Source organism: Vanrija albida, assembly GCF_041260175.1.
Source record: "Vanrija albida strain AlHP1 chromosome Unknown contig_1, whole genome shotgun sequence".
Taxonomy (NCBI): domain Eukaryota; kingdom Fungi; phylum Basidiomycota; class Tremellomycetes; order Trichosporonales; family Trichosporonaceae; genus Vanrija; species Vanrija albida.
Window position 1 is genome coordinate 3,561,019 of NW_027191420.1, and position 24,964 is coordinate 3,585,982.

The 24,964-nt window shown below is 63.6% G+C and overlaps 12 protein-coding genes and 1 non-coding gene across 13 annotated transcripts; 7 read left to right on the top strand and 6 right to left on the bottom strand.

Annotated features, from left to right (window-relative positions):
* Positions 1–698: 698 nt before the first annotated feature.
* On the bottom strand, positions 699–1,690 carry Q8F55_001430 (uncharacterized protein; the record flags this gene model as incomplete). Its single annotated transcript, XM_069350052.1, has 4 exons — positions 699–932; positions 1,254–1,427; positions 1,464–1,591; positions 1,633–1,690. 4 exons carry the CDS (start codon positions 1,688–1,690, stop codon positions 699–701), a joined length of 594 nt encoding a protein of 197 aa, XP_069213596.1.
* Positions 1,691–2,241: 551 nt separating this feature from the next.
* On the top strand, positions 2,242–4,222 carry Q8F55_001431 (uncharacterized protein; the record flags this gene model as incomplete). The annotated part of the gene is made up of 9 exons (XM_069350053.1): positions 2,242–2,479; positions 2,533–2,607; positions 2,647–2,670; positions 2,718–2,954; positions 2,987–3,190; positions 3,227–3,302; positions 3,357–3,464; positions 3,500–3,551; positions 3,587–4,222. 9 exons carry the CDS (start codon positions 2,242–2,244, stop codon positions 4,220–4,222), a joined length of 1,650 nt encoding a protein of 549 aa, XP_069213597.1.
* Positions 4,223–4,642: 420 nt separating this feature from the next.
* Positions 4,643–9,195, top strand: Q8F55_001432 (uncharacterized protein; the record flags this gene model as incomplete). The annotated part of the gene is made up of 13 exons (XM_069350054.1): positions 4,643–4,744; positions 4,781–5,080; positions 5,124–5,755; positions 5,793–5,982; positions 6,021–6,186; positions 6,222–6,345; positions 6,384–6,662; positions 6,698–6,912; positions 6,948–7,210; positions 7,247–7,399; positions 7,437–8,441; positions 8,480–8,899; positions 8,944–9,195. 13 exons carry the CDS (start codon positions 4,643–4,645, stop codon positions 9,193–9,195), a joined length of 4,101 nt encoding a protein of 1,366 aa, XP_069213598.1.
* Positions 9,196–9,559: 364 nt separating this feature from the next.
* On the bottom strand, positions 9,560–9,855 carry Q8F55_001433 (uncharacterized protein; the record flags this gene model as incomplete). Its single annotated transcript, XM_069350055.1, has 3 exons — positions 9,560–9,592; positions 9,630–9,799; positions 9,837–9,855. 3 exons carry the CDS (start codon positions 9,853–9,855, stop codon positions 9,560–9,562), a joined length of 222 nt encoding a protein of 73 aa, XP_069213599.1.
* Positions 9,856–10,091: 236 nt separating this feature from the next.
* On the top strand, positions 10,092–11,452 carry Q8F55_001434 (uncharacterized protein; the record flags this gene model as incomplete). Its single annotated transcript, XM_069350056.1, has 2 exons — positions 10,092–10,969; positions 11,002–11,452. 2 exons carry the CDS (start codon positions 10,092–10,094, stop codon positions 11,450–11,452), a joined length of 1,329 nt encoding a protein of 442 aa, XP_069213600.1.
* Positions 11,453–11,630: 178 nt separating this feature from the next.
* Positions 11,631–11,701, bottom strand: Q8F55_001435. Its single transcript has one exon. It is a non-coding gene; the product is annotated as a tRNA-Gly (tRNA).
* Positions 11,702–12,408: 707 nt separating this feature from the next.
* Positions 12,409–14,175, top strand: Q8F55_001436 (uncharacterized protein; the record flags this gene model as incomplete). The annotated part of the gene is made up of 5 exons (XM_069350057.1): positions 12,409–12,527; positions 12,561–13,112; positions 13,146–13,343; positions 13,378–13,917; positions 13,956–14,175. The coding sequence occupies 5 exons, from the start codon at positions 12,409–12,411 to the stop codon at positions 14,173–14,175; spliced, it is 1,629 nt and encodes a 542-aa protein (XP_069213601.1).
* A 254-nt stretch (positions 14,176–14,429) lies between these two features.
* Q8F55_001437 (uncharacterized protein) lies at positions 14,430–15,440 on the bottom strand (the record flags this gene model as incomplete). The annotated part of the gene is made up of 4 exons (XM_069350058.1): positions 14,430–14,657; positions 14,692–14,947; positions 15,157–15,250; positions 15,332–15,440. The coding sequence occupies 4 exons, from the start codon at positions 15,438–15,440 to the stop codon at positions 14,430–14,432; spliced, it is 687 nt and encodes a 228-aa protein (XP_069213602.1).
* A 191-nt stretch (positions 15,441–15,631) lies between these two features.
* On the top strand, positions 15,632–16,574 carry Q8F55_001438 (uncharacterized protein; the record flags this gene model as incomplete). The annotated part of the gene is made up of 8 exons (XM_069350059.1): positions 15,632–15,724; positions 15,772–15,837; positions 15,873–15,946; positions 15,983–16,076; positions 16,112–16,227; positions 16,265–16,349; positions 16,392–16,495; positions 16,541–16,574. 8 exons carry the CDS (start codon positions 15,632–15,634, stop codon positions 16,572–16,574), a joined length of 666 nt encoding a protein of 221 aa, XP_069213603.1.
* A 118-nt stretch (positions 16,575–16,692) lies between these two features.
* On the bottom strand, positions 16,693–17,511 carry Q8F55_001439 (uncharacterized protein; the record flags this gene model as incomplete). Its single annotated transcript, XM_069350060.1, has 5 exons — positions 16,693–16,734; positions 16,786–17,049; positions 17,082–17,258; positions 17,293–17,377; positions 17,414–17,511. 5 exons carry the CDS (start codon positions 17,509–17,511, stop codon positions 16,693–16,695), a joined length of 666 nt encoding a protein of 221 aa, XP_069213604.1.
* A 433-nt stretch (positions 17,512–17,944) lies between these two features.
* Positions 17,945–19,614, top strand: Q8F55_001440 (uncharacterized protein; the record flags this gene model as incomplete). Its single annotated transcript, XM_069350061.1, has 2 exons — positions 17,945–18,361; positions 18,424–19,614. 2 exons carry the CDS (start codon positions 17,945–17,947, stop codon positions 19,612–19,614), a joined length of 1,608 nt encoding a protein of 535 aa, XP_069213605.1.
* A 362-nt stretch (positions 19,615–19,976) lies between these two features.
* Positions 19,977–21,301, top strand: TSC10 (3-dehydrosphinganine reductase; the record flags this gene model as incomplete). The annotated part of the gene is made up of 5 exons (XM_069350062.1): positions 19,977–20,078; positions 20,111–20,467; positions 20,703–20,826; positions 20,866–21,173; positions 21,206–21,301. The coding sequence occupies 5 exons, from the start codon at positions 19,977–19,979 to the stop codon at positions 21,299–21,301; spliced, it is 987 nt and encodes a 328-aa protein (XP_069213606.1).
* A 603-nt stretch (positions 21,302–21,904) lies between these two features.
* DIP5_1 (amino acid transporter) lies at positions 21,905–24,384 on the bottom strand (the record flags this gene model as incomplete). Its single annotated transcript, XM_069350063.1, has 3 exons — positions 21,905–23,327; positions 23,570–23,657; positions 24,174–24,384. 3 exons carry the CDS (start codon positions 24,382–24,384, stop codon positions 21,905–21,907), a joined length of 1,722 nt encoding a protein of 573 aa, XP_069213607.1.
* Between the last annotated feature and the right edge of the window lie 580 nt (positions 24,385–24,964).

Genomic DNA, 24,964 nt, shown 5'->3' on the forward strand with positions numbered 1-24,964 from the left:
CTACGGCACAGTTATGCGCAGCTGCTGCGGTGGCGAGGGGTTAGGTAGAGAGTGAGTGAGTTGAGCAGTCGTCGCCCGTTCGCCAGTGGGATGGGCGATGGCGAATCGTGAGGCGTATAAGTGGCATTGCATGGACGCTGGTGTGGCCCTCGGCATCGGGCAGGCAAGCAGCACCAGGCAAGCAGCGTCAGTGGAATGTGGGTCGCTCCAGCAATGGTGCAGTGGGAACAAGGAGGGCTGTTACTGCGGCTGCGGCTGACGGCTCGCGGCGCGGGAGGCGCAGCGGGAAGAGGGAGCACGCAGAGTCGAGGCCCGCCGCCCTAATCGTAATAATAGCTTAATACAACCTGCCCCATTAGGAGGGACGACTGTTACGTCATGCCGGGCGGGTCGAGCAGTGGCGACACCAGGCCGTCCCCGAGCACTTGGCAGGCCGCAGGCTGCAGTTTCCAGCCACAGCAGCTCGCAGCGAGATCAGAACCGCAGCTGCGAGGCGTAGGCGCAGTGAGTGTGGCGTCGTCGCAGCGTGGCGCCGGCGCGATGCCATCCTCGTGGCAGCAGACGGAACTGCGCTCGCCGATCGCCGAGGCCAGCCCCGCTCGGCCAGTGCTGCCGACCGCCGCCCGACCAGCGCTGTGCCCAGCTCGTATCGCTCACCATGCATGTCATGTACAGTCGTAAGTCTATCCCTCCACCTCCTACTTCCTCCGGCCAGGCGGCGGCGGGGGCGGCAGCGCGAACAGCCCCCCGCCAGCCCCCGCATTGGCCGGCGCCGGCGCCGGCTTGCGCGCCGCGTCGCGCCCGGGCAGCTTGATGCTGAACGTCTGCCCCTCCTTCAACGAGTAGTCCTTGGCCGGGGCCGCGGGCTTGGCCGGCTCGTCGTCCGTCTCGGGCGGGGCCGACGCGCGCTTGGTCACGGATTGGAGCGCGACCTGGGAGTGTTAGGACTGGCTGGGGAGGACGGGAGGAGGGAGGGTGGGGCGGTGGGGAGGTGCTGGTGGGGAAGGCGTGACAGGAAGTTGCTGAGAGGAAGGCTGATAGAAGGCATGAGGAAGACGATGCCAAGAGAGAAGCCGAAGCTGCCTCCAGAGCGCATTCTGAGAACGCACTCGGTCTTCCCCACAATCATCCCCACGCACAGCACGGCACATCACCTGCCCATCGCACACCTCGCACTCGCACACGCCCATGGCCCCTCGTGCACCGCACTCGCTCGCTCCGCTCGCTCCGCTCGCGGGGCTCACGCAACTCACCTGGAAGTCGAACGACTCGCTCCGCTCGAGGAACCCCATGCCAATGTATGCGCGCTTCCCTCCGTCGCCCTCGACACGGAGCACAAAGTAGCGCGACGAGTCGAGCACGGGCTCGACCTGGGTCCACGGCGACGCGTACGTCGTCTGCGCAAACAGCTCGCCGGTCGTCGCGTCCTGCTGTCAGCCGCCTTGCGCACCCGCCAAACCCACCTCGAGCCGAATGTCACACCTGTTCCCGACCTCGAGGACCCGCAGCCGGCCCTTCCAGAGAAACTCCTCGACGTTCCAGTCGGCAGCCTTGTACCCCGACGCGCTCGTGCGCGGGGGCACGCGATAGACTGGGCGGTTAGCGGGCGCCAGCGTCAGAGATTCGACGCACCCATCACCTCGCGGGCGATGAAGAGGATCGACTCGATGTCGTCTGTGAGCGAGTCCATCGTGTTGGTGTTGGGTGTGCTCGTCGGGGCAATGTTGTTGACGCTGGGTGCGTCGATGTCGTCGAGCCTGCAACACCACCCACCTCCACGTTTCAGACCTGTTACGTAATCTGTACCAAGGACGCCAAGTGGAGGCGCGTGGCGCGGCGCGTCGTCGAGTGCCGGCAATTGTGACGGAGGGCTGCACTCCCTTGCTCTCCTTGGTCCCCCTTGCCCTGGCTGCATTGACTTTGTTGTCACTCTCTCCTTGCGTCTCAACTCGCAAACAACGAACACGACGGCAACGACGACGGCGACGACGACCAGCAAAATTGAGAATCACAACTCTGTCGCACCCATGTCGCTCCAGCTCTTGTAATCAGCCACTCTACCCCATCCAGCTCCAACCTCATCCCCGAGCGCCCCATCCCCCCCGCCTCCACCCTCCACCCGGCCCCACTGTGTATAGAGATCGTCGGGGCTGGCTTCCGACGACGAGCGACGACAACGACAACGACATAGAACGATACGACAACTAGACTTGACTCCACAACCCTCCCAACCCCGCCACAATGCTCCTCCTCCCTTCGCTCCTCCTCGCATCCCTTGCCGCTGCGCCCCTCACCGCCGCGCTCACCACGGCACAGCTCCGCCAGCGCTCAATCTACCAGGTCATCACCGACCGCTTCGCCCGCAGCGACGGACGCATCGACTCGTACTGCAACCCCGCCGACCAAAAGTACTGCGGCGGAACATGGAAGGGGATCGAGCAGCAGCTCGGCTACATCCAGGGCATGGGCTTTGACACTGGTGCGTAAGCGTGGCGCCGCAGCGTCCGCATTATCGCAGCTAACACTGCCCAGTTTGGATAAGCCCGATCGTCGCAAACATACCGGGCTTTGGGACCGACACCGGAGCCTTCCACGAGAGCTATCATGGTGAGAGCTAAGCGGGATGGCGGGGACTGACCTTGGCAGGGTACTGGGCGTCCAATATCTTTCGTGCGTCGACCCTTGAGGCTGCGGGGGATGGCCTGCTAACAACACAGAGCTCAACCCTCACTTTGGAAGTCCGCAGGACCTGAAAGACCTCTCCGCGGCGCTGCATGCCCGCGGCATGTACCTCATGGTGGACGTGGTTGCCAACCATGTCGGTGCGGATGACCAGTCGGGGATGGGCCGAGAGTTCCAGCCGTCAGAGGAGATCTACGGCAAGTTGAGTAGCATCAGCCACTACCATCGGTATTGCAAGGCTTCCGACGCCAGCCAGCTCCAGAGCGAGATCTGTGAGTGTGACTTTGAACAGCACTGACCCCAGGCTGGATCGACGACTACATGCCCGACCTCGACACCGAGAACCCCGACGTCATTGCGACTCTGAACGCGTGGATCCACCACATGGTCACAATCTTTGACATTGACGCTATCCGCGTCGACACGGTAAAGCACGTTCGCAAGGACTTTTGGCCTCCGTTCGTCGTTGCCTCTGGCGTGGCGGCTTTGGGCGAGGTGTGGCACGGAGGTGGGTGCGGGTGATGGAACTCAGGCTGATCCTCAGACCCGGCATACCTTCGCCCATACCAGGAGCGAAGCATCGACAGTCTTCTCGACTACGCCACATTCTATCACCTCAGGTAGGTGTACACACACCCCCCACACTACACGCACACACACACTGACCGCCACAGACGGACGTTTGAGAAGCCGAACGAGTATGGCATCGACGAGCTCACGTCGATGATCACGCGGGTGCAAAGGGACATGCCTGATCCGACGCTCCTGGGCTCGTTTGTCGAGTACGTCGTGCCCTCGGGCTGCGCTGACAACACAGAAACCACGACACGTATCGCGTTGCGTCAGTCTCACCCAACCCTGACCGAGCAGTAAGCCTCACCCCCCAACCACTACTCACACCCAGCTCCTCAAAAACGCAGCCATCTACCCCTTCGTCAATGACGGCTTCCCCATCATCTACCAGGGCCAGGAGCACGGACTGCGCGGCGGCAGCGACCCTTACAACCGCGAAGCAATCTGGCTGTTTGGCTACGCCCCCAACAAGCCCATGTACCTGGTCTTCCAGCGGCTCAACCTTGCTCGCCGGAGGGCAATGGACACTCCCGGGTTCAGCACCACCCTCCTCAAGCACCACAAGCTTGACCCCAAAACCGCCGTGCTTGTAAAGGGACCAATGGTCACCATGCTCACAAACTCGGGCTCGCTGGTTCTCCCACGGGTGTATTACCTCACGTCAGCCATCACTGGCTACGCGCCGAAGATGCCAGTGGTCGACGTCCTCACCGGCCAGATCTTTGCCACCGACCCGCTCGGCGGCCTTGCCACGACCATTGTCGCTGGGGAGCCCCGCGTCTTCCTCCCCTTCAGCGTGTTCGAGGGCAAGAAGCAGGTGCAGTGGCAAATGTCACAAGCCGACCGCATCGCTGCTGCCCCGGCTGTGGGACAGGGTCACAAGCGGACCGGGTCGGGCCACAAGACACACAGCCGGACGTCTAGCAAGGGCAGCTCAATGTTTGGCTGGCTTAGAGGGAGCAAGTGAGTGGCGAGGTGACTGACATTGGCCATTCTGTAGCATCTAGAACAGGTTCCATGCATTGATCGCATAGAGGTCGCCGGGTGTGGGTGTGGGTGCGGCCCATTCTTTGTTTGTTTGGGTGGAGGGTGGGTGTTTCAGGCACGGCCCACCCAGCGACCGCCCGTTGACTCACCCTGCTAAAACAATCCAGACGCGTAGTGATTTCTCTCAACTCTCTCTCCATCACTCACTCTCCTCTTCCAACTCACTCTCCTCTAGCCATTCTTGCAATACCCCCCTATCACATCCCCTCATCATCTCGGACACCCTTTAAACACACCTCTTGATACATAGAACCGGCGCGCCCATTCTTGACAGACACCCCACGACGCGTCGGATCGAACAGCGACCCACCTCCCCTCCCCACCCCCCGACCTTCCCCCGATGGTCAAGTACACCAACGCGCCGGGCCAGCCTCCGACCCAAGAGTGGGTGCTCGAGGTGGCTCGCGCGGCTACAGGCGAGGACGAGTCAGGCCCAGACGAGGTGAGTCGGACGCGACGTGACCCGCGCTGACCCCAGCCCTTCCCCGACGAGTTCAAGCCCCTACTCCCCGCCATCACAAAGTTTCTCACTACCAACCCGGGGGACACGCACTTCTTATTCGAGCGCGCGGTGCCCAACCAGCCCAAGAGGGGCGGAAACGGCTTCGGGTCCGTCACCTGCATGGAGGATCTGTGCTGGAACGACCACGTCCTGACTGCCGATCCCGAGATTGCGGACGGCGGGCGTAGTGCCGGTATTGGCAGCTTCTACGAGTTCTCCCTGCACTGCCGGGAGCCGAAGCATGTCAAGAGCCGCGACGAGCGCCTGGACAAGATGGTATGTGGTGATGGGGTGATGGGGAGCGAAGCTGACCCCCAAGGGTATTGTTGTTCCGCCACCGAGTGGCCGGGTCGTCGCCGTCCTGCCGGAGGACATTGTGGCCGAGGGCAGCAATGAGGCAGGCTCAAGTGGTGCCGGCCCGAGTCGCGCACCGACGTCAGCACAGCAGGATGCGGCTCGGTACGACAGCGACGACGACGTGCTGCCTATGGCTGGGCCGTCGAGCGGAGGGTTCAAGGCTTATGCGTCGAGCCCGACGCGTGCGACCTCATCACCATGGGCTTCTCAGCCATCGTCAAACCGCCTCCGTGATCACAGCATCAACACGCTCGACTCGATCCCTCCGCGCTCGACCCCAGTCGACAAGGGCAAGTATAGAGCTCAGCCCACCTTTGTCGACAGCGACTCGGAGGACGAGATCACGTTCCTCGGCGGTAGTGGTCCCAGTGACCCAGTCAAGAAGAACCCCTCCGCCTCCCTTACCATCTTGTCAGACGACGACGACGAGGTCAAGCCAGCCCCCAAGTCGTCGCAGAGCACGCCTTCTCAGCGCAGGTTCAAGACGGACGCATCACAGCCCTGGGTGAAGGTTTGGAACACGTTGACCATGGGCGAGAAGATACGGACCGTTGGATCTGAGAGATCCCACCTGAAGACGAGTACCGCGACTCTGTGAGGTTTACTCTCCTAGCTATACTGACTACCGCAGTACCAACGGCAGGGGGATCCGAGTCCTAACCCCGGAGCAGAGAACGATGCTTAGTGACCGTTTGACCCAACTGAACTCGATTCTCCGATCCGGAGGTGTCAAGTCGTGGACGCCGCCCAGCGTGCAGCTTATGGAGCTCGTTCACATCCACGTCCCCAACAAGCGTCTTCGCGAAACCATTCCCAACCTCGTGAGTTACACCGTGTGGCAACTGGCTGACGTCGCAAGACCTGGCCCGGAAAGGCATCGGGAGCCCCGCCCTCCGCAACGCCCAGCTTAGGAGACCTCGCGACCCAAGCTACTGTCAAGCCCGACCCAGCTGCCTGGGCTTCGCAGATCCAGCCAGAGGCTGGGCCGTCGACGGCCGCGTTTGCAGTTCCTGTCCCCGCTAGACGTAAGTTGTCGCTGTGATTTAGCTAACCCCCTCAGCTGATGGCTCTGTGCCACCTCCGCCCGAGCTACAGGTGACCTGGAATGCCATGGACAGGCAGAGCCAGATACAGCAGTGCGACGCGGAGCACGCGTCACTCAATGGCTACTATGCGACCTTGGCGTAAGTGTCTCACCTGATACCCAGTCTGACACAAATAGTCACCACCCTGGTGCTGAGGCTCTCCGAAAGTTTGTGGGAGACCGTATGCTCAAGCTCCGGGAATGGGTCCACTACATTCAGACTGGTCGCCCCGTCCAGTGGGAGCCCACTCCCAACATGCTGCTCAGGACGTTCCCAAGTATCACGAGACTCTACCAGCCCCAGATTCGGCAGACATTGCTCGGCTTACCTGGGGCCATGGCGGGACTGGTAGGCATGGGAGGAGGAGCAGCCGATATCCCCGAAGAGTACCAGTACGAGAAGCCTCTGGGCCAGGAGTGAGTCTGTAACGGCGACGCCGACTGACCATCAGCCTAAACACATTCTTCCAAGATTCCTTCGCCGACTTTAACGAAGACACGACGGTCGAAGATGGAATGAAGAAGCTCGGCATGGCCTCGCTGCAAGACAAGATCCCAGGAGCCTTGTTCTCTCTGATGCCTCATCAAGTTCTTGGTGTCGCCTTTATGGTCAAGCGGGAGGAGAGCCGCAAGGCTCCGTTCGGTGGCCTTCTCTGCGATGCCATGGGTAGGTTTAAGCCTTAGGACCCCACTAACAGACAGGCCTTGGCAAGACCGTTCAGTGCATCGCCCTCATGCTCGTTCGCGATAAGCGGCCATCCGACTTCAAAAAGGCTCCCCAGCTCGTCGTCGCCCCCGTGGCCCTGCTCGCGCAGTGGAAGCAGGAGATTGAATCCAAGACGACCAAGGAGATCAGAGTTCTCATCCACCACGGCCAGGGTCGTGCCAAATCACCTGCGCAGTTGAAGCACTACGACGTTGTCATCACGACGTACGGCGTCATCAAGTCCGAGTCGGGGCTCAAGGTGGGTTCATTACATCAACCCAGGCTAACTTTACAGAACAAGAAGGAGCGCAAGCAGGCACGCGAAGAGGCACGCCGACGCGACCGCGACTCATTCGACGAGTCGGACGAAGAGTTTGAGATGCCCAAGAAGAAGGGGCCATTGTTCCGCACCAAGTGGTTTAGGGTCTTCCTCGACGAAGCCCACGAGGTGAGTTGGTACCCACTGTATTTTCCTGACACCTCAGATTAGGAACAAGGCAACGATTGGCGCCAAAGCCGTCATGGAACTCGACCTGCTCCACCCTTGGTACCTCACCGGAACGCCCATTGTCAACACCCTCTCCGATGTCGGCCCTGCGCTTCGCTTCATCGGTGCCATGGACGAGGAAGACTTCAGGGTCAGGGTGTCCAAGATCGAGAAGAAGAAGCCGCGTCTCGCCGCAAAGCGTTGCCAGGCTATTCTGAAGCCTCTGATGGTCCGCCGCAACAAGGACACGGAGATCAACGGCACCCGTATCCTCAACCTCCCGCCAAAGACGACTGTTATGGACCCACTCGCGTTTACGGCTGAAGAGCGTGCGATTTACTCGGCGCTTGAGCGGCGAGCCCAGATCCGTGTCAACAAGTTCATCAAGCAGGGCACGTTGATGAAGAACTACTCGGTCATTCTCGTCCTCCTTACTCGTCTGAGGCAGTGTGTCAACCACCCGTGGCTGCTCCGCCGGCCACCAGGCGAGGCGCAAGACGACGACATGATGGTGTCCGATGACGTTTTCGGCGGCATGGACCAGTACCGTGCCGACGATGCCGACGAGTACGGTCGAGTCGTTGCCTTGCTCGGTGCCGACGGCGTAGAGGCCCTCCGCAAGAAACTCGAGGAAAGATACCAGGCCATGATTTCGGATACCGAGGGCGAACCCCAAGACTTAGAGTGTAGCATCTGCTACGAGCCTTTCGACGGCAGCGAAGTCATCTCGAGCTGTGGCCACTTATACTGCCCCTCGTGCATCAGCAGCCTCTACGAGCAGCCGCTTCGCGACGCCACTGGGCTCACCGACGACCAAGCCGAGAGAGGCTGCCGTAACTGCCCCATGTGCCGCGAAGTCCTCGAGAAGGGCCGGTTCTTCCGTGTGGCCGCCATTTACAAGCCTCCGCCCCCTGAAGCGGACGAGGCGGAAGAGGAGGAAGAGGAGGAAGACATCAAGCCTGCCAACCGAAAGGCCGTTGACCGCAAGGGCAAGAAGCGAGCCGTAAGTAACAGAACGTGGGCTCCATCTGACCGTTACAGAGCGACACCAAGGACTTCTTTGAGAAGAAGCCGAGGTTCAAGGGCAAGGCTCTGGATGCGGGCAGTGACGACGACGAGCTGGAGAAGGAGGAGGAACGGATTACTCCGTCGACCAAGATGGTCAAGCTCCTTGAGCTCGTGAAGCGATACCTTGCCGAGGACCCCAACGTCAAGATCCTCATCTTCTCCCAGTTTGTCCAGTTCCTCGACATTCTCGGCGACTTCTTGTACGAGAACAACATCCGCAAGCTGGAGTACACTGGCAAGATGTCGCAAGCGGCCCGCGAGGAGACGATCCGCCGGTTCAAGATGCCGCCCGAGGTGAACCGATCGGTTCCAGTGCTGCTGCTGTCGACCAAGGCCGGCGGTGTTGGTCTTAACCTGACTGTGGCGTCCAAGGTCATCTGCTGCGACCTGGCTGTGAGTGTGTCTGCGCGTGCTGGTGTCAGTGCTAATGGCTCTAGTGGAACCCGGCTACCGAGCAGCAGGCGGTGGATCGTTGCCACCGTATCGGCCAGAACCTCCCGGTGCACGTCGAGCGCCTTGTGATCGAAGAGACGGTCGAGGACCGCCTTCTGGAGATCCAGAAGCACAAGGGGATGCTTGCGGACGGTGCCATGGGCGAGGGCGACATTGGCAAGCTGGGCCGCCTGACGCTCGACGACATTCGCCACCTGTTTGCGCTCGACCGCGACCATGCCCTGGAGGACGACTAGGCGGTGGCGTTGTGCGTTGTAGTTGTTTCCGGGCTGCTGGTTTCTTGCCCTCCGTAAAGCCATTGTATTCCCTGTAGACCAGCATGTAGAAAGCGCCGTTGGCGTGTTGCCTGTAAGCGTGAGTGGGGTGTGAAGGTGTATGAGAGTGTGTGGGCATTGGGTGGGCGCGGGGCGCGGCGGGGCGCAGTCGTTGGCGACCAACACACCACCATCCTCGCATCCGTCTGTCCCCGGCGCAACCATCAGCGAGTGGCTCGCCTCGGCCTGTGTCCCATCCGTGCCCTGCCGCGATCCCCGCCAGCCCTCACAGCGTCCCCGGCCTTGCCCGCTTCGTTCACATATTCATCGAGCATACAACGTGGAGCTACTTGTTGAGCTTCTTAAACTCCTCGTGGAGCTGCGGCGTCAGCGACCACCCAACCCCCACAACCCACCTGCTCGCGCGTCTTGGGCTGCTCGAGGCCCGCCGCGGTGCCCTGCGAGAGCTGGGCCACGCCGGGCGTGTTGAACGCCTGCGCGGCGTCGCTGACGAGGCCGGGGGTCTTGCCCTCGCCCAGGTCGGCGGGGTTGTTGGTCGTGGCCGGGTGGGGCTGGATCGTGAACTCTGCGGCGTGAGTGGGGACCTGGGCGGCAGCACGCACGCTGCTCCTTGTCGGACATGTTGGATGGGTGGGTGTTGAGGAGAGGATGGGGGGTTAAGTACCCGCGTGGTGTTGGTGGCGAGTGTGTCAGTGGCGGGCTGGCCAAGCGACGGGCGAGACGATGACGTTTGTGCGCTGTGCGCTGCGCCGCCCGGGGGCCCATTTTTATCCGGCCCCACCTCAATTCTCGCTCCGAGCCGCCCGAACGAAGGCCCAAGTTTCTTCGAACAGACGTCATGTCGCGACAACAACAACATGCTCGGGATCCGCCTGCTCCGCCGCGCCAGGCCACCACTGCGGCCGGCAAGGGCCTTCACAGTGACAGCGGCAGCGCGCTCCCGCCCGCAAGACGCCGCGCCGACGCCCGACCCCCCCGCCCCAACCCCCGCCCCAACCGCAGAGCACCGCTTCGCCCTGCCCGACGAGAAGCGCGCCGGGCCGCACAGCCGCACAGCCGACGACGACGCTAGCGCCCACACCCGCCCAGTGCCGCGCGTGCGTGACCCCGTGCGCGGGCCGAGCGGGCCCGTCGACCTCGGCGCTGAGGCGGCGGCAGCAGCGGCGGCGGCGGTGGCGGGCAACGTGCCCGAGACGGGGCCGTTCAGCCGGCCGCACTTTGAGGCGTCGCCCGGGTTGTCGGTGCCGCGAGAGGCGGAGGCGGTGCCGGGCGCCGCGCAGACAGAGGCGCAGGCCGCGACGATGCCGTTCTCCGCCGGCTCGGCTGACGCCTCGCCCGCGACCACGCCCGCCCCCGCCGCCCCCGACCCCCTCCAGGCCGTCCCCCGCGCCACGTACCACCCCCGCGTCCCCCGGCACCCGTTCAACACGCACGCGTTCGTCGCGACGCTCGAGCGCGCGGCCGTGCCGGCGCCGAACGCGCGCGTGCTGATGGAGGGCGTGCGCGGGCTCATCACTGCGCGCACCCAGCGCGCAGTCGACACGCAGCTCTCAGTCGAGGAGATGGACAACAACGCGTACCTGTTCAAGGCGGCGCTCAGCGAGCTGCGCACGGAAGCGAGCACGCGCGCGCGGCAAGACGGGCTCAAGCTGCGCGACGTGGCCAACGCGATCCGGCGCGAGGTCGACGGCCTCGACCAGAAGATCAAGGAGGACGTGCTGACCATGAAGCATGAGTGGGTGGCACTGAGACCAGAGCTGACGGCAGCATCGAGATCGAGGTGAACAACCGCAAGGCGGAGACGACGGCCGAGCTGAAGCGGTTTGATATTGCCGTCGAGGAGATCAACCACAAGTTTACGATATCCCTCGGCGAACTGCGCACGGACATCGAGAGCTCCAAGTGGGACGCGACGAGGCGTGCGATTGCTGTGATCATCACGCTGGTCATGTTCGGCGTCGTCATGTCCACCGTGACCATGGCGCCGGCAAAGGCCGAGGACAAGGCGCCGCACGCGCCGCTCAAGGACGCGGCCGTCGGCCCCGACGAGCACCACGACGACCACGCGCACCATGACGACGCGCACCACCCCGTGCTCCCCCACGTTATCGACTCGCGCGTCGACCAGCTGCTCAAGGACCGCGCCGTGCTCGACCGCGACGTGCTGGCCGGCAAGGCGCTCGCAGCGAGGAAGGAGAAGGAGGCAGGGAGGATATAATGGGTTTCGCGCATTGTACTCTAGACACATCACTCATATGCATAGTTCCGGGGCTGTGGTGTCGGGGGCAGCGGGGCCAGGCAGCGGCTGGCGACTGTGCAATAGGCAAGGTGCTGATGAGCCACATGTGTGGTGTGCCACTGTGCGGATCCAAAAACGAAGATCCTCGATCTTGCGATACACCGTAAGGGAGTCGAACCCCTGCCGCGTCGATGGCAACGACGCATGATACCGTTTCACCAACGGTGTTTCGATGTTTTCGGGGGCGACCCAGTGCTTTTCACAGTCCATCCCTGGGGCTGACATCAGCCACTTGGAGGACGGCGGCATGACTGCCGCTGCAAAGGCAACGCACCATGGCGCGGCGCATGTGCACGGCGAGGACTGAGTACTTTGCCCCGCCGAGGCGTCCGTGAGCGTGCGCGGTCGGCCCACCCCTTGGGCTGTCGCTTGTCCTCACTCGCGTGCGCGCCACCCACACCTCGCCTCGCATGCATGTCGTCTTTCCGAGACACCGAGCTCGTCTGCAAGCCGGCACGTACCCTCCGCAGTAGGCACGTATGGCGATACGACCCCATAGCCTGTCTTGACAACCGGCCGCAGCTGCGAGATTTAACGCGATTAGACTTTGGCGCCGACTACTAATGCCCTTGACGCCTCTGCTAACCCCTCGAACCAAACAAACCGACCTGTGTCCTGGAGACATCGGTGCTGCTCATAACCCGCAGCTAGACCAGTCCGGGAGCCACCAAGCACCAGGACATGGCCCAGCCGCCCCAGCCAGCATGCATCGAGCGCGGTGCCGCCTCGAGCGAGGTCGAGAGACCACCTGGACCCAGGAACCGCACCATGTGGCGTCCAAGGGTCCGGGCCTTGCTGCGCGAGCCAAGCCTTCCGTCACTGAGACAGACAACTTTACTTTGCTCATCTCGCACCGTACCGTATTCCGGGCCACCATGCTGTGGTCACTCCCGTCGTCGTCGTCACGGCCGGACGACTATGTCCCCCTCAGCACGCTGTCGGACGAGGACAAGGAGGGGCAGGGCCAGGGCCAGGTGGAGGAACAGGCGCACCTGTGAGTGCTCTCTCACTAGCGAGCTCACCCCAGACCCTCGCGATACCAGCGGCGGCGGTCGCGCAAGCGCAGCGCGCTGCACTTTGTCAAGCGGCACGTCGTGGGTCTCGCCTCTGCCGCGTTCGGGCTGCTGCTGCTAATCGTCCTCGCCAACACGTTCTCGGGATCGAGCAAGGGCACGGGCAGCTCGAGCCCCGGCACGAGCGAGCCCGAGCCCGAGCCAGCAGCGCCCAGCACCGACCCCGACGCGCCGCCCGCGCACTGGAACGTGACCAAGAACCCCTACTTCTCTACCGGTGACACGTGGGCGCACAACGTCAAGACGATCGAGCGGTTAGAGCGGTGCCGTGAGCTCGGGCTGCTGGCCAACACGAGCGCGCCGAGCACCCGAACTGCCGAGGACGAGGCGGCTGCGGCGCTGCAAGGCTGCGGGTGGAACGAGACGACGGTCGTCGTCCTCGCGAGCGTGTGGGCGCACGATGCGGTCGAGGGCAACAAGAACACGGGCGAGACGGTCTACGCCCAGAGCGTGGTCAGCAGCCTCAATGCCAACGGGTACGCGTACCTCTTCGCCAGCCTCGGGTGGTGAGTAGCGTGCGAGGGCCATCTGACACGCAGGTTCAACCACGACATGCGCCGCGCGTCAGAGTACTACCGCAAGTTTCCGGACAACGTGCGCCTCGTCATCGCCGACCCGGAGCAGATCGACGTGTGCTGGAGCAAGGAGATGGCCGAGGGGCAAAAGTGCCTCAAGACGGACACCAACGCCGACGGCATCCCCGCGTGGAAGCTGCTCGCGCTGTGGTGGTGGGACGAGTGGGTCGGGCGTGGTGCGCTGCGCTAACTCCAGCTCTGGGAACCCCCTCGGGCCGCGCTTCACCCTCTCGCCCTCGGCGCACAACGGCAACTTCTTCCTCTCGTACAGCGTCGAGCCGACATGCAAGCGCCTCCCGTACCTCGCGCACGCGGACCGCGCGAGCCCGCCGCAGGTCTGGCTCCTGGCAAAACAGGTGCATTACCTCGGCCCGGAGCCGCCCGGCGCCTTCAGCTGGACGCTCGACGCGTTACGCGACATGGCAAGCGAGTACGGCGTGCGCTTTGCCGGCGCGCTGCGCGCCACGATCGAGCTCGACACGCCCGAGGTCGAGGCGGCCATCAAGGCTGCCGGCGTGGTAAACTTCCACCGGCTAGAGAAGATTGCCTACTACGAGCAGCTGGCGAACAGCGTGCTCATGCTCGGCGTGGGCCGGCCGAGAATCTCCCCGAGCCCGTGGGACGCGCTGTGCTTGGGCTTGCCGTTCATCAACCCCATTTTGCAGTGGGACGAGGCGGACCCCGCCAACCGCACGGCGTGGAAGACGCAGCAGTGGCACATGATCGACGTGGAGGAGTGAGTCGGGCAGGCAGGGCACAGGGCTGACGCCGAAGGCCGTACGTCTACCACGTGCACGCGCACGACATCCCGGGCCTCAAGCGCGCCGTCAAGGCTGCGCTGGATAACCCCATCGAGTCGTACATCCCCGAGACGATGCGCTTCGAGTGGGTCACGAGGAGAATGGCAGAGGTCATCGACTGGGACTGGAGGGGCGAGGCCGTCAAGGTGCTCGACGAGCGCGTGGCTGCTGGCAACGAGACATTCGTGTTATGAGCCGCCGCGGCGTCATTCACCACGTTAGAGGTTAGATATCGTGTCATCTCGGGAATATGTATGTTACAACACGTCTAGTTAGGCGGCGTCCGCCTTGCGCGCCTCGTCCCAGTCGTCGTCGTCGAGGCGGCTGTGGCCCGACTCTGCGTCGACAATGTCCCAGTCGACGTCGAGCAGGCCCGCCTCGGCGCGCTCCACCTCGTCGCCTCTCTCTTCCCCGCGGGAAGACGCGCCAGCCGCCAAATGGGGCGGTACTACGCCTTCCCGCCGGCGCGAAAATCCCCCTCCTCCTTTGTCGGGCTGGGCGTCGCGCGCAGCGTAGAGGCCTCGCGCTCAAACTCGCTGTTCATCTCCTCGGCCGTCAGGTTCATCTTGTCGAGCCAGCGCTGCAGGAGGCTCGCGTTGTCGGCCTGCAGCGCAGAGTTGCGCTGCCCCAGGCCCGAGATTTCAATCTGGTACGCGAGGATCTCGTCGTGCAGTATCTGCGCGTCAGCCAACGACGCCCCCGCGGCTCACCTTGACGTCCTCCTCGCGCATCTTCATCCGCTCGTCCATGTTGCGTTCCCGCCGCGCGCCGGAATCCCGCGCGTCCCGCAGCTCGCGCACCTCCTCGCGCAGGCCGCGCACCTCCTCGTCTCTGTCGCGCAGCGCGTCGGCCATGGCCAGCTGCTTGTTCTGCGCCGCCGCCTGCGTGCGGTACAGCGTCTGCATCTCGGATCTCAACTGGTTGATCTGCGAGTCGAGCGACGAGAGAAGCTCGCCCTGCGGCGCGCTGTTGGTGTGAGCGGGGCGTGCTTCTAGTGCGATTGTCCGGATGCGGGAGTGAGACGTCACGCGGCTCAGCCGCCGCCATCTCACCCTCGTCCACCAGCCCTCCAAACAGCCAACAGGCGCCATCACCCGCCGTCCACCCCGTCGTCCTCGCCTGCACCCCGGTGACGCTGGCGCCAGGCTCGCTGCGGCTCAAGACTGCCCACTCACCCGTCGCCGGACCCGACCACGGCCCCCGCCCCACCGCGCAACAGCGCGCGGTTACGGATCTTGAGATCGCGCGTCGTCTTCGCGAGCCGCTGGTCTGCGCCGTGTCAGCGACGGCCACCTTCTCCCGATCTCGGCGGCGGCCCGAGCGCGTCGAGGTCGAGTTTGGGCCACTCACACTGCTCGATCACGTCGCGGAGCGGCTCGCCGGCATGCTGCGCGCTCAGCAGCCGCGCACGGATCGTGTTCTGCCATTCTGGGGGGCCGCTGGGCGAGAGGGTCGACATTGTGGGTGATGGAGTGTTGACACGAGCGGCAGAGCGACATGGCGTCATGATACAGTGGCGACGAGTGACATTTGGTTCCGCCCACAACACGAGGACGCGTGGATGTGGAGGCCCGACGATGCATGCCTGTCAGCATCGCTCTCTTCTCCATCTCACACACGATCGCGACGACAGCGACGACAGCAGCGACAATGGAAGCACAAGGGATAGAACAGTGGATCACGTCAATACCACCAATTACCCGCGCGTGGGCCTTTGCGTCGCTCGGAACGAGCTTGCTCGTCGTGAGTGCTATCGTGAACTCCGGATCGAACCAGCCCTCACACCACAGGAATGCAACATTATCGCGCCGGTGCAGCTCTACTTCTCGTGGAAGCTGGCCGTGATTGATCTCCAGGTAGGTAATGATCTCCAACTCTTCTAACCCACCAGCCGTGGCGCTTCCTCACAACGTTCTGCTACTTTGGCGACCTGAGCCTCGACCTCGCGTTCCGGCTCTACTTTGTGTAAGCGCTGTGGTCTCGTTCCCGCCTGACACACAGTATGCGATACTCGTACCTCCTCGAGACCAACTCGTTTGCCAACAAGCGCGGCGACTACGTCTGGCTCTTGTTTCTCATCGCGTCCGTCTTACTTGTGAGTTGGCCCGTACGGAATCCAACTCACCTCAGGCCCTCACGCCCTTCCTCACGATGCTGTTCCTTGCGAACTCGCTCAACGGCGCGCTTTCGTACATCTGGTCGAGGCGGAACCCGTCCGTCAAGATGTCGCTGTTCGGTGTCATAACGTGAGCTAAAAAGTCCATCACGAAAGCTGACCTCCAGCATCACGGCACCCTACGTCCCCTTCGTCCTCGTCGGTCTGTCGTGGTTCCTCCACGGCGGGTTCAACGACGCTATCAGCGATATTGTGAGCAGCTTCAATGCGCGTTGACCAGAGCTGACCCCACAGCTCGGCATCCTCGTCGGCCACACGTACATCTTCCTCCAGGACTACTGGCCGCGTGAGATGTGGTCGACGACCGGCAAGGGCAGCATCGAGACGCCCCGCTTTGTGTGAGTCTGCTACAAGAATCCACTTCATAGCAGCTGACAGCCCAGGAAACGCCTCTTTGGCCAGCACGACCGCACGTAACCCCACGAGCCACTGTACCACCACCTCTCCCCACTTGCCACATAGACACCGTGTATCCAGCATCATCGCGAGCAGAGCCATGCATAAATGCCAATGCGTGTTGTGCGTGTAGCCACGTCTATGTGGGGCGTGCGGCCCCCTGTGTACTTGCGGATGCCGTCTCCTTAGCGTCAGCAGCTCGCTCCTGCCATGTCCGGCTCGCCCTCCGCACATAGTTGTCCCATATCTTGATGCGCCCGTCGTCCGGGGGCCCAGCTATGGGCGGGCCAGAGCGGTCAAGCGGGAGAAGGATGCGGGTCACGCGAGCTTGTACCAGGCCGACAGCGACGGGTCCGTACGTGTTCGAGTCGATCGACTCGGCGGCGTTGTCGCCCTCGACCCAGACGTGGCCCGGCGGTATTCTGTACGGCGTGAGGTCGGGCGGCGTCGAGCCCGCCCTCGTCAGCTTCGGCGGTCCCGGGTCTCTGGGCGTGACCTGGCGTCAGCTCAGCCGACACACGCACGCACGATATCCCCCTCGAGCGCGACGATGCGCTTCGTCGTCAGAACCTTGGGGTCCCGAGGCGACCACAACGTGACAACGTCGCCGCGCTGCAGCGCCCACCGGCCCCAGCTCCAGCTCCACCTGTCGAGGAGCACATGGTCCTTCCAGCCCGTCCGCTCCTGGTCCTTGTTGAACGTGGGCTGCTGTCAGCGGCCGGCGTAGCGAAGAACCCACGAGCATGCTCCGCCCCGTGATCTGGGACATGGAGTAGACATGGCGCACGAAGAAGATGCCGACGGGGATCCAGGCGAGGACGTTGCTTTCGTCAGCAGAGCCGAGAGCAGGACAGACGCACCCAGTGAACACGACCCTCGGGTCAGTGAGAAAGGCTCTTGTCGCGTGCAGGTAGGGCGAGGCGCGGCGTGTCGTGCGCCGCCAGAGCTGTCTGAACATTGCGCGTGCAGGGCGAACGAGGAGGCAGAGGCGTTGGCGCTCGAGGCGGTGGGTGCAGAGATCGATGTTCTGTCCGCGCGCACACGCACGTACAACCTGTCTCTCCTTTTGCACTGCTCACCCACTCGTTGTCGTTGTCGTCGCCGTCGTCGTCGCGATGCAGGTCACGATCGAGGTGCTTGCCGGCGCGCTGTCTGTCGTTGCCGACAGTGCCTACTTGGTCGGAATGGTCGCCAGTTGGATCGCAGCAAACTCCCAAGTCAAAGTCGGACAAGTGCCTTCCTCGCCTTCCTCCACCACCACCCGGCGGCGGCGGCAACCGCTACCGGCAACCCAACTATCCCTCGTCCTCTCTCCTCCCCTTCACACACATTTCAACATCAACCCCCTCTCACTCCTCCAGCCGCCATCAAGCACAAAGCGCTGGTCAGGCATGGACAGCACAGTCCCGCCCTACATACCCGTGCCGTCGGCGGCCGCGCTCATCCCCGTGCCGGCCGACCTGCCAAGCGCCGACGGGGCGACGTCGTCGTCCGCCGCGACGCTCTCCGCCGGCGCGGTGGCCAGCGGCTCAGCAGCACCGCGCACCCGAGCGCCGAGCTTCCCACCCGCCCTCGCAGCCGCCAACGCCGCCAGCGCATCCGCCGCAAGTCGCAAGTTCTCGGTCCCCGGCGCGGCGGCGCTCTCGTCAAACGTGTCCGACATGGTCCTGAGCTCGCTCTTGCCGCCCAACCTCCCCCGCCTCCCGCAGACGCATCACGCCCCCGGGCGCGCCCGCGAGCTCACGTCGCAGAAGGAGGGCCTCGGCCTCAATGTCATGAGCAACAACTTTCGCCGCTTCTTGACAAAGGTGAGTGGGCATGCCCGGTTAAAGCCACGTACCCGGGCAACAACGCTAACGTGGTACAACAGGTCGGCCCAATTGTGTGGCTGCAAGACCGCGTCGAGGAGGTGCTCTTCTGGCAGAAGCCGCTGTGGACGTGGGCTTGGATGGCGCTCTGGGCGTTCATCTGCTTCTACCCCCGCATCATTCTGCTCCTCCCCAGCGCCATCGTGCTGGTAATCTACCTCACGGTGCAGGAGCGAAAGGAGCCGCTGCCGTCGCTATTCGGCGTGCTGATCCCATCTGCACCAGACGCGGGCACCCAGCGCGTCGGGGACGACCCCAGCACGTCGTACTCGGCGTCGACGGTCGAGGGCAAGGAGGGCACCCCGCAGGCGCCGCCCGGCGACGCGACGAGCACGACCGACATCCTCATGAACATGCAGGCGATCCAGAACCTCATGGGGGTTATCGCCGACGTGTTTGAGGCTGCGGCCCCGTGGCTCAACTACATTGCTGGCAAGGACACGTCGCCGACGTCGTTCCCTATCACGCCGACGCTTCTCATCCTTGCGCTTCTCCCGCCGACGCTGCTGCTGCCCCTCACGCCCGGCTGGTCGATCCCATGGCTACTCCTCCCAGCAGGCTGGGCCGGCCCACTGCTCTTCCACCCCAACCTCACGCAGTTGATCGAGCACCTCCCCCGCTCGCACGTGGCGCTGCAAGCTCGCGCCGAGCTCGAGGACGTGGCGTTGACCGACGCCCTGCCCGACGATCTTGGCCGCCGCCCGATCGCCCGTGTCGAGGTTTGGGAGAATGAGCGCCTCGACCCCGTTGTCTTGGCCAAGCCCGCTACTGCTGCGGCCCAGCTCCCGGCCGGCGCGTACTCGAGCCGGTTCTTGCGCCCCGGCGAGAGAGGAGGCTGGGTCAAGGTCCGCACCGCGTCGGGCACGTTCTCGCACGACGCCATCTGGGAGGACGAGGAGGACCGGCCCGAGAGCGGCGACCGCATGGCGCTGGCGCTCAAGGACAAGTGGTCGTTTGTGCCCGGCGAGGACTGGCGTGTCGATGTGTGTGGCCTGTGGAGCCAGGTTGGGACGGATCCCGACGGCTGGGTCTACACCGACGACTCTTGGACCAACACTGCGCCTGTGAGCAAGGTCGACGGGGCGGCGACTACGCCTGGCGCGACGACGGCACCGGCGACGGCGGCTGCGCCGCGCCGCCCCACGAGGAGGCGACGATGGTGGCGCCGCGTCTACTACGATGACGGGACGTAGCTTGTTTGTATTTCATATGCAGCATCTTCCGAGAGTGGCGTGGGTGGGCGAGATGGGCGACAACCAGGCCCGCCGCGACCGCTTTGCCAACTTCATCGGGTGCGTGCTCTAGCACGAGGAGGGAGATGGCTGCGGGCCATCGCTCGTCCGACCACTGTCGAGTGCAGGATTACATACTATGTAGCTCTGAAAGCCGGCTGTGTTTGTTCGCAAGTTGTGCACGGGGGATGGTGAAGACGTCAGTCACGTCGCGTCGTCGTGGTTGCCGGCCGCCGCAGCGGCGGCGAATGATGACGCGTGTTCAAAGTTCAACTCGGATCGCGGCATCCTCGTCGACTTGTCCATCTCCCACCCCACCACCCATGTCCACCACCACCACGGCCTACATCGTAGCCGGGCTGGCCATCGTCCTCTCGCTCGCAATGACACTGGGACGCAAGAACAAGTTTGACGTGGCCGGCAAGGTGGGCCCGCCCCACCGCCCAGCTGACAGCAGTTCGTCTACATCCCCGGCGGCTCAGCCGGGCTCGGCGCAGCGCTCGCCGAGGCCCTGCTCAAGCGCGGCGCGCACGTCGCCATCGTCGCGCGTGACGCCAAGCGCGCGGAAGCGACCGTCGCGCACCTCAAGAAGTCGGCCGGGGGCCAGAAGGTCTTCTACGTCCAGGCCGACCTCACGAGCCGCACCGAATCGGACGCGGCGCTCGAGGAAGCGTCAAAGACGTTCGGCGCGTCCCCCGACTACGTGTTCCTCTGCGCTGGCTTCTCCAAGCCGCAGTACTTTGTCGAGGCGACCCCTGAGGACTTGCAGAGCGGGCTCGACGGTGTTTACTGGGTGTCGGCTTGGACCGCGCATGTGAGTTGCTGGTGGTTGGTGGGCGACGTGGGCTGTCGTACCGTCGACGCCCGGCCTTGGTCTGTACAATGCTCCGGCAGCGAAGCCTGTCGCGGATCATGGGCTCGATGTCGATGGCTTGATGCGTCCACCTCGGGGTTGGGCAGTCACCGACGTCGAGTCACTCGCCGCCCCCCCCCCCCCCTCCTCCCCCACCCCCATCCGCCCACGCCCCTGACGCCTGCTAACCGCCCAGGCCGTCGTCAAGCGCTGGGTCAAGGAGGGCAAGAAGGGTACGCTCACGTTCGTCTCCTCGTTCCTCGGCTACACGTCGTTTGCGGGCTACTCGCCGTACGCGCCCGGCAAGTTTGCTCTGCGAGGTGAGCCCAGCCCCCCCCAACGCCCCACTCACACCCCAGGCCTGGCCGACTCGCTCCGCTCCGAGCTCCAGCTGCACGACATCGCCGTGCACCTGTACATGCCGGCGGGCATCCTGTCGCCGGGGTACGACAACGAGCAGAAGACCAAGCCTGCGATCACAAAGCAGATCGAGGAGGGCGACACACCGGTCGCGCCCGAGGTGGCGGCGGCGCTCCTCATCCGCGGGCTCGAGCGCGGAAACTACCAGATCACAAACGACCTGGTCACCGACCTCGTGCGCGTCGCGAGCCAGGGCCCGGTCCCGGGCAACGGGCTCTTCGACCTCGTGTACGGCTTCATCGGCTCGGTGAGTGCGTGTGTGGGTGGTGCTGACGGCAGATCGGGCTCCCCATCTGGCGCGCAGACGTCGACCGCAAGATCCGCAAGGCTCGCCCCGAGGTCGAGGCAGAGCTCAAGGCCAAGGGCGTGTTGTAAAGCGCATGGCATGCTATCGGAGGTCATCTGCCGGTCTTCGCTCGGGGGGCTTGGTCAAGGGGGAGGGTGCACTTGGTTGTCGCGCAGAGGGAGGGAAGGGGCCAGGCAAACGGGAGCCAGTGTTCCCCGGTAGCTGGGACCAGTCGTTGCCAGCATCTCATAGGCCTCTAGGTCACCTCGCTTGAGCTCAAGGCCAAGGGCGAGCCCGTGGCATTGGTGCGTCGGAAGTCACTGCCGAGCCGACGCCAAGCACGGATAGTGGGGCTTGGCTCGAGCCCACGCTCGTCCTGTGCACGCAGCTACGTGTTGCGTGCTGGCGATAGGAGCGTGGACGACTGACCACTCAACGTACTGATAGCTATCACGATTGGTATCATTGGAAATGGCGATAACGATCGAGCATGGCTTGGCCTCGTCGCCGTGACGAGCTTGGATACCGATGCACGAGTTGGAAATGGCTTGGACACCGAGTCAGTCGATCAGGCCAAGAGTCAGTGCCCTCCTGCGTTCGCTTGGCTCGCCCTTCTCGCTCTCGCTGCTCTGGCACGTTGACATGCAACTGATGCTACAAATAATAACTATAAGCAACTCTTTCCTCTGCCACTACCAGTTCTTAATGCTGTAGAGCATCTTGTCCTTGAACGACAGCTGCTTGTAGCGCTCATCCTCCTCATCGTCGTCCTCGACATCGTGGAACTCGCGCGAGCCCGAGTTGAGGTCCATCTCGTGGAGGCGGACGTAGCTCGTCTTGCGGACAAACTTGAAGCCAAAGTAGCCAATGACGTAGAAGGGGATGCCGATGTAGTGGGTGATGAACGTCTTGTAGCCAGTCTTCTTGAAGTCACCAATGGGCATGAACGAGTCGAAGCCCTTGAAGAAGAGGATGATGCACACGAGCGGGAGAGCAATGTACGAGAGGTAGGGCTGGAACGTCGAGGCGTAAGGGAGCGTCGAGCGGGGAATGCCCTGGGCGCGCATGCCGCGGGTGAAGCCAATGTGCGAGGCGAGGATCGAGACCCAGGCGAGACCACCGCAGATGGTGACCGAGTTGACAAAGTACTGGAACACGGTAAGGGCCGACTGGGCGGCGACGAGGTAGGCGAGACCCATGAAGAGCGCAGTGAAGGCAAAGGCGGCGAGGGGGACACCGCGCTTGGTGCAGTAGCGGAAGATGCGGGGGGCGTTGCCGTCCATGGCCATGCCGTAGAGGGTACGCGAGGCAATGTACTGGTCCGAGTTGGCGGCCGAGATGGTGAACATGAGAATACACGCGTTGATGATGTGGGGGAGGACCTTGATGCCGGCGGCCTCGATGGCGACGACGTAGGGCGAGGCGGCGGCACCACCGGCGGTACCGGCCTTGGCGGCGGCGGCGAGACGAGGGTCCTTCGAGTCAACAATCATACCGACAATGAGTGTGCCGAGGATGTAGAAGAAGAGGATACGGTAGAAGGTCTTGCGGATGGCCGAGGGGACAGTCTTGCGGGGGTTCTTGGCCTCACCGACGGTGACACCGACGAGCTCGGTACCCATGTAGGCGAAGAGGGCAAGGATGAGGGCGTTGAAGAAACCGAGGAACTTTCCGAGGCTACCCGTCTTCTTGTAGGGGAGGAAAGCCTTGCCGTTCTTCCAGTAGCGGAATCCAATGCGCTCCTGGCCGGGAACACCACCGAGGTCGATGATGAGACCGAGGAGGATCAGACCGGTGAGGGTGACGACCTTGAGGAGAGAGAGCCAGAATTCGACCTCGCCGAACCACTTGATACCGAGCAAGTTGAGGGCGAGGACGAGGGCGATGAGGATCGTGACCCATGCAGCTCCGTTAATCTGTGCGTTCCAGAAACGGATGACGAGCGCGCCGGCGACAATCTGGTTGGGCGAGATGATGAGGTACTTGCAGAGGTAGACGAGGGCGGTAGCGAAGCCAAAGGCGGGGTCGACGCAGCGCGTGGCGTGACCGGCGAAACCCTTCTTGGAGGGGAACTTGGTCGACATCTCACCGAGGGCGATCATGACCGAGAAGCAGCTGGTGGTGTGAGCCGGTGCCACTCTGCCACTTTGCCGCAGGCGAGCTGGGTGGGGGCCGAGCGTGCCGAATGCATGGCTGCATACATGCATGTACGCACGCCCAGAGCCCACGTACACCCACGCGGGCTGCGCGCTCCTGCCGCCACGCGTCCACTGTCCATGCGCTGCCAAGCAAAGCTTGGGGCACTGATACGACGTCGTGGTCGCGTGCGCACTCCCCGCCCCGCCTGAAAAACTCACCAGAAACCCATGATAACGTAGGACAGGAAGAGGGACGCCGGGCCGGACCTCACAAGCGACGAGCCCGAGCCAATGACGAGACCGGTACCTGCGGCGGTGTGAGCTACTACTCGTGGAACGCGCCGTGGGGCTTGGGGAGGGGGGGTGCTGCCGCCGGTTGCGGTTGCGAGCAGGCAATCAAGCGAGCGCGCGGCGTCGTCGTCACGGGGGCCCTCCGCCGGATGTAGTGACATGCGGCGGATGGACGGCGGTGGCTGCGGGAAAGGAAAACCGACCCCACCCCATTACCGGCCCCTCGCCGAACTCCCTGCTTGCTTGGCACCAGCCCGCAGCCAGGCACCCCACCCACCACCGACACCACTGGCGTCACGCGTGCGGAGCCCGGTGTGCACGGGGCACTGAGCAGAGTGGGGTGGGGCCAGTGGGGTGGGTGGACGAGCCAGTGGAGCTCGCTGACAACGACACGCTCGTCGCTATCACCACCGCCGCCGTCCCTTTGGTCGTCTGCTGCCAGCCACGCTGGGCGCGTTGTTTGTCGCCCGCGCCGCGCCGCGCCACCATGCCGCATCACGCCCCACATCCACACATCACGCCCTCTACTCACCGATAGCACCACCGATGGCAATCATACTGATCTGCCTGGGCTTGAGCGAACGGTGCGTCTCCTCAGCCTGGGGCTCGCCGGCGTCGACATGGTAGTCGTTGTCCGGGACGGCGTAGACGTGGTCGGTGCCGAGGGCCTTCTCGTTGCCGCCCTCGTACGGCCCCATCTCATTCTTGTACTCGTTGTTGTTGTAGTTGTTGTAGCCCGACATGCTGGGCGGATTGTGGTGGCGCGCAACGACTAGCGGGGAGTGCTGGGGAGCGGTGCACACTTGGTCCTTTTAAACCAGTGGCGCGGGACCTGGCATGCTGGTCGTCAGACGCCAAACACATCCATCCAGCCCGCACACTGCCCACAGCCCACAGCCCACAGCCATAGCCGCGGCACATTCGATATCCTCGTGCCAGCAGTCCTCTCTCGGTCCTCCTCCCCGCCCCTGATCGACAGCGCTCTCCAAGCGGGTCGACACGGATAACCTCCCTTGGGCCAGCTGTCCAATCTCGACCGAGAACCCCGAGGGAGCGCGCGGCCCCACATGACCAGACCCACAATCCACCTGGTGCGTATCTTGGCATTACTGCTATTGGCATTGGGCAGCGGCCTCTGACGGCCAACGAGCGATGGGAAATGTCAGGCAGGGGCGGGCACGGTGGGCAGCCTGACCTCTGACACGTATCAAACGTACGGTTCTGGTTCGATATTCTGCCCTCGCGATTGCTGCTGGTCCCCCTGAGACTCCTAATTTGATGACGCTGCGCGTACTCTCGCTTGCTGCAGGCCGTGGAGCGAGA